Source organism: Pundamilia nyererei, unplaced genomic scaffold (genome assembly GCF_000239375.1).
Source record: "Pundamilia nyererei isolate P.nyererei 1_Seehausen unplaced genomic scaffold, PunNye1.0 scaffold00916, whole genome shotgun sequence".
Lineage (NCBI taxonomy): Eukaryota > Metazoa > Chordata > Actinopteri > Cichliformes > Cichlidae > Pundamilia > Pundamilia nyererei.
The window spans coordinates 1-5,735 of record NW_005188317.1 but is presented as its reverse complement, the minus strand read 5'-3'; the positions used below and the strand labels follow the sequence as shown (position 1 = coordinate 5,735).

The 5,735-nt window shown below is 38.4% G+C and overlaps 1 protein-coding gene across 1 annotated transcript; it reads left to right on the top strand.

The window, feature by feature from the left end:
- Nucleotides 1-1,592: 1,592 nt before the first annotated feature.
- Nucleotides 1,593-4,034, top strand: LOC102211301 (ribonuclease inhibitor-like; the record flags this gene model as incomplete). Its single annotated transcript, XM_005755082.1, has 6 exons — nucleotides 1,593-1,606; nucleotides 1,952-2,122; nucleotides 2,418-2,591; nucleotides 2,877-3,050; nucleotides 3,319-3,492; nucleotides 3,861-4,034. Coding segments are annotated over exons 1-6 (881 nt in total), but the record flags the coding sequence as incomplete, so codon positions are not given.
- Nucleotides 4,035-5,735: the final 1,701 nt, after the last annotated feature.

The window sequence follows — 5,735 nt, the reverse complement described above, 5'->3', positions numbered from 1 at the left end:
AAAAGGCACTTATACTGAAACAGATATACTTGTGTTTGCTATACCATAAAACAATAAAAGAAGGTACGACCTCTCTCACGACCCCAGGATGTGAGTGTGTATGCCAGAACACTCTGGAAGGCACACAGAGTCTTTACAGACTGCTAAGGATCAGACCCCTATCAATATGCAATTGATTATAAAACTCTAAGCATAAATGAGTAAATATTTCTAAGCATAAATGAGAATCAACAATATAAACCTGACAGTTACTTTCATTGAGTAACGTAACGGAATACGTTACAAAATACATTTTGGGCTATGTATTCTCTAATCTGTAGTGGAATACATTTTACATTTTTGGGGTTTACTACCAGTGGGTTTAAATCTGGGAGTCTCCGCCATTTGACCTTACTGAAGAAGCTTCTCGGATGAGAGGTGAAACGTCTTCAAGCAACTTAAAGAAGTCCAGACGCTTTTTCTTTCCAAGCTCATTAGACTACGATGACCTGGATGACTGAGAACCTTCACAAACAATACATTTTAAAAGTAACCTTCCCAACACTGATGAAGTTCATGCTTAAAAAAACTTGCTTGGATAAGTATGTTGAGCCAAAGATGGACAAAACTCTAAATGCATACTTTTTCATGTCAGGAATTGCACTGCATGTTTTAAAAACTGTCTGTGTTGGGGAGTTTTTCCATATCACTCCATTTGTGCTCTTTAGTGAATGTAGCCTTCTGATTTGAACGTATTTACCCTCAAATCTTTATCCGCTCTTTCAGCTTGTTCAATTTCTAGATCTGGCTTACTTATTGCAGTGAATGCAACTGTGTTCAGCAGGGATGGGTTAATGTTGAGCGGTGTGACAAAGAAAGAGAGTAGGTTACTCCTTTCTGAAATCACTGAATCTTTCTCCAAATGCAGCTTGCATTGCAATGAAGGCACGGTGGAAAGGATCATCATTTATTTGACTGTTGGCTTCATTGAAATCTCTTAGGGAGGGGAAGTGAGAGACTGTGCCTTTTTGTGCATCTCTTGCGAACACTGCCAAAACATCCTCCAGCATTTGCATGGCCCTGCTTCCCTTTCCTTGGAGATTTTTATTCTGCGTCTTCAAGTGACTTGTCATATCCACCATGAAGTAAAACTTACCTAGCCAATCGAGGTCTTCCAGTTCAGGATAGTTGAGGCCTTTGCTTTCCAACAAGGATTTCACAAGTTCCAGACAGGGAGCGAAGCAAATCAGCGCCACTCCCCTTGACAGACACCAGACCTTTTGTACAGCAGGAGATCTGAATATTCATTCTTGACTTCTCCTAACAATGAACAAAATTGTCGGTGGCTTAACCCCCCCCCCCCCCCCCCCACCCCCTTCAAACGCCTTCGGAGCTTATGTCTTCTTTGTTGTGAGATCTGATGATTTATGTGGTATGTGCTGCAGTGTGTGTTTTCTGTTCTCAAACTGATCTCCCTGTTGGAGCTCAGTCTGGGGGGAGTTCTTTTTTTCTTCTCGTTTTTCCCCATGTTGTGCATTTTCCATTGTTGTACCTCTCTGACCTGTCTTCCCCATGCAGTGTTTGTGTAATCTATGTATGGTCGAAAGGGTAAGATGGCGCTGGCAAGGCTTGCAGCCTTAACCCAATTTCCCTCGGGATGATTAAAGTATTATCTATCAATCGATCAATCGATCAATCAATCAATAATAATAATCTATGAATTAAAATGAATTAAGAAATGCCCTTTATTTATGGTTGTGGTTTTATGATTGTGGCCAAAGGGAGCAGCTACAAGGAGGCTGAAGAGCCACATGTGGCTCTGGAGCTGCAGGTTGCCGACCCTTAGTTATTTTTTTGCTTAATTTTGTTAACTATGAATTGTAGTATCTACTGACATTACTTTTCTTCACTTGTAACAATGAAGGTTTTTGGTATTAAACCTAAATTCACTTTTTATTTTTTTATTTTCCAGACTGAGTGGCTGTAACCTCTCAGAGAGAAGCTGTGTAGCTCTGTCCACAGTTCTCAGCTCCCAGTCTAGTTTGAGAGACCTGGACCTAAGTAACAACACCCTACAAGATTCAAAAATGAAGCATCTGTTTGCTGCACTGCAGAGTCCACTTTTTACACTGGAAACTCTGAGGTCAGATCAAAGCATATTTATTTTCATCAAATTATATAAATGAAAAATGAAAACTTTTAGCTTATGAATGTCAGCTTAATCAATTTGTTTTACTTACTTACTAGTTTTCATTATTTATAAATCATAACAAAATACCATATTTCTGATATGTTAAAAATAAGGAAATAGCTATTCCAGCCAGTCCTGAAACAACACTAAATATTGCCAGACCTAGTAACTGATCACTTCACCATGAACTACATGAATCCACTTTAAATTCAGCTTTGTCTCTGTGTGTTTTTTTCTTTATTTCTAGACTAAGTGGCTGTTTTCTGTCACAGTCAAGCTGTGAAGCTCTGTCCTCTGTTCTCAGCTCCCAGTCCTCTAGTCTGAGAGGGCTGGACCTGAGTAACAACACCCTACATGATTCAGGAGTGAAGCCTCTATCTGCTGCACTGCAGAGTCCATGCAGTACACTGGAAACTCTGACGTCAGCTCAAAGGATATTTATTTTTCATCAAATTAAATATTTAAACAATGTAAACTTTTAGCTATTAAATGTCAGCTTCATCAGTTTGTTATTGCAGCTTACTAGTTTTCATTCTTTATAAATCACAACAAATTGCCATATTTCAGATGTATTAAAAATAAGGAAATAGCATTCCAGCCAGTCGCGAAACAACATTAAATATAGCTCAACATAGAAACTCTGTATCACTGCACCATCAATATATTTTAAATTCAGCTTTTGCATGTGTGTGTTCTTTATTTCTAGACTTGGTGTTTGTTTCCTGTCAGAGATGAGCTGTGAAGCTCTGTCTTTTGCGCTAAGTTCTAAGTTCTCTGTTTTGAGAGTGCTGGACCTGAGTAACAACAACCTACAAGATTCAGGAGTGAAGCTTTTGTCTGCTGGACTACAAAGTCCACACTGTACACTAAAAACTCTGAGGTCAGAACAAAATGATTGTTTTCATCAAATGACATAATTAACCAATAAAAGATTTATCTAATAAAGTCCATTTTTTTCCATTACTGTTAATTTTGCCATTATTTCCAAATCACAGAACAGTGCCACATTTCTGATCTGTTTGAAATAATGAAATGCAAATTCCAGGTAGACCTGAAACAACATCAAATATTACCTGACCTACTTAGTCATTTAAATTCAGTTGTGTGTGTGTGTGTTTCTGTTTGTGTGCGGTGTTCTTTATTTTTAGAACAAGTGACTGTAATCTCACAGGAAGAAGCTGTGAAGCTCTGTCCACAGCTGTCTGCTCCCAGTCCTCTACGCTGACAGAGCTGGACCTGAGTAACAATGATTTGGATGATTCAGGGTTGAAGCTCATGTCTGCTGCATTGGAGAGTCCACATTGTACTCTGGAAACTCTGAGGTCAGGATTCAGTCTTTTCCACTCAGCATTATTTAGAATCCATACTACATTAATGAATAAATGGCAAAGGGTTATAGAATTGTCTGGTGCCTTTTTATTTATAATTAGTTTGATTATTTGACTCTGAATTACACTCATATTACATTAATGTGCACATTACTTCCAGGCTGGATTAATTAAATTCATTGTTGTTCTGAAAACTCTCTGAAAATCTTCAGTTCATCCAACATGCTGCAGCAAGAACTCTAAGAGAGACTTGAAAGAGGGACTGTATTTTCTCCATATTAGCTTATCATCATTGGCTTCCTCTGGAATCGAGAGCCAAAAAAGTGAAGTGTTTTCAGATGGGTTGTTTTGTGTGTCTACAGTCTGTCAGGCTGTCTGGTCACAGAGGAAGGCTGTATCAATTTGGCTTCAGCTCTGAGCTCCAACCCCTCCCATCTAAGAGAGCTGGACCTGAGTTACAATCATCCAGGAGACTCAGGAATTGAGCTGCTGTCGGCTGGACTGAGGGATCCTGGCTGGAGACTGGAGACTCTCAGGTATGGAGAGAATGTCTGATAGAGGAGGAAGAGCTGGAAACATTTCCTGTGTCCTTCCCTCACTTCCTTTTTTGTTTTAGGAACAGAAACACTTGTCTAGCTGGAAAGTAGATGGATATTTATATAGGGATTCTCCAATGAGTCCATTTGCAGTAAAATTAATGATAACTGATAAGTCATGTGAAAATCTAATTAACAGTAGACCTACAGTGAGGTCCATAGATATTTGGACAGAGATAACTTTTTCTATTTTTGATTCTCCACATTTTAAATGGAAAAAAATCTGATGCAGACTTTCAGCTTTAATTCACTGGGTTTAACAAAAACATTTTAATGCTCTGCTAGGCCTTTACTGCAGCAGCTTTAAGTTGCTGTTTGTTTGTGGGCCTTTCTGTCCAAACTTTTGAAATAATCAGTTGGGTTAAGATTAAAATTTTCTACCCCTAATATTGCAGCAATTTCTTGCATGGCCTTTTGCATATGCCTTGTTTCACCTGTATGAAGAGCTTCTTTGACCACATTTATCACAGCAAAACCTTTCAACTGAAAGTACCACACCTCAAATAAATTCCAGGCCTTGTTGTCTGTTTAATCGATGATGGCAAAATGAAGGAATTGCCCATTTGCCCATTAAATGGCTGTTGAGTCAGCCATATAGTTTAATTCATAATATATTTTTTTGTGTTTACACTCACTCTTTGAAATAGATGCGAGTAAAACATAGCAAAAAATAAATAAAAACAAAGATTCTCAGAGCCTCTTTGATTGAATTTTTAGTGTTTTACTCAACTGTGTTACATCTGTGGTGTTCCCGGTCAAAAGTGGTCACCATAGGAAATGAATTATTTATTTATTTATTAACCTTTATTTAACCAGGAAGATCCCATTGAGATTAAAAACCTCTTTTTCAAGGGAGACCTGGCCAAGATAGGCAGCAGCAGGTGTCTCACAGAAATTACTTAAACACAGGCAGCAACAACACACGTGCAACAATAAGTGAAAGAATACAAATAAAATAAAATAAAACTCAATAAAATTCAAATAAAAATTAAAAGTCAGTTAAAATGACAATCAATCTAATTGAAACAGTTGCATGTTATGGACTTGGCCTCAAGGATTCGTAGTTTATATTTAAAAGCACTTAATGAAATGAATTCAGTCATTTTCCATTCCTTCTGCAGTTTGTTCCAAGCCAAGGGTGCTAAATGGACAAAAGCTCTTTTACCAAGTTCAGTTCGGGCAAATGGAACAGAAAGCAACAAGTAACCGGACAACGAGAATACCGACTAGCACGTTTCATTACAAGCAGGGAACATATATAAGAAGGCAACAACCCAAGTATCGCCTTATATATAAAACTGTATAAATGAGAGTTCCTCCGACTTACCAAAGCAGGCCATCCTACCTGAGAGTATAACTCACAGTGGTAAGTCTGAAATTTACGGTTAGTGATGAACCTCAGAGAAGCATGATACACAGAATCAACCATTCGAAGACATTGAGCAGAAGCATTCATATATAGTATATCAGGGGAAGTCAAGGGGAGGCGGCGTGTGTTTAATTGTGAACAACAACTGGTGCAACAGTGCGAACGTTGTTCCTCTCACACGCTCCTGCACACCAAATCTGGAACTACTGTCCATCATGTGTCGTCCTTTTTATCTACCTCGGGAATTTACATCGGTCATTATAAGTGCCGTT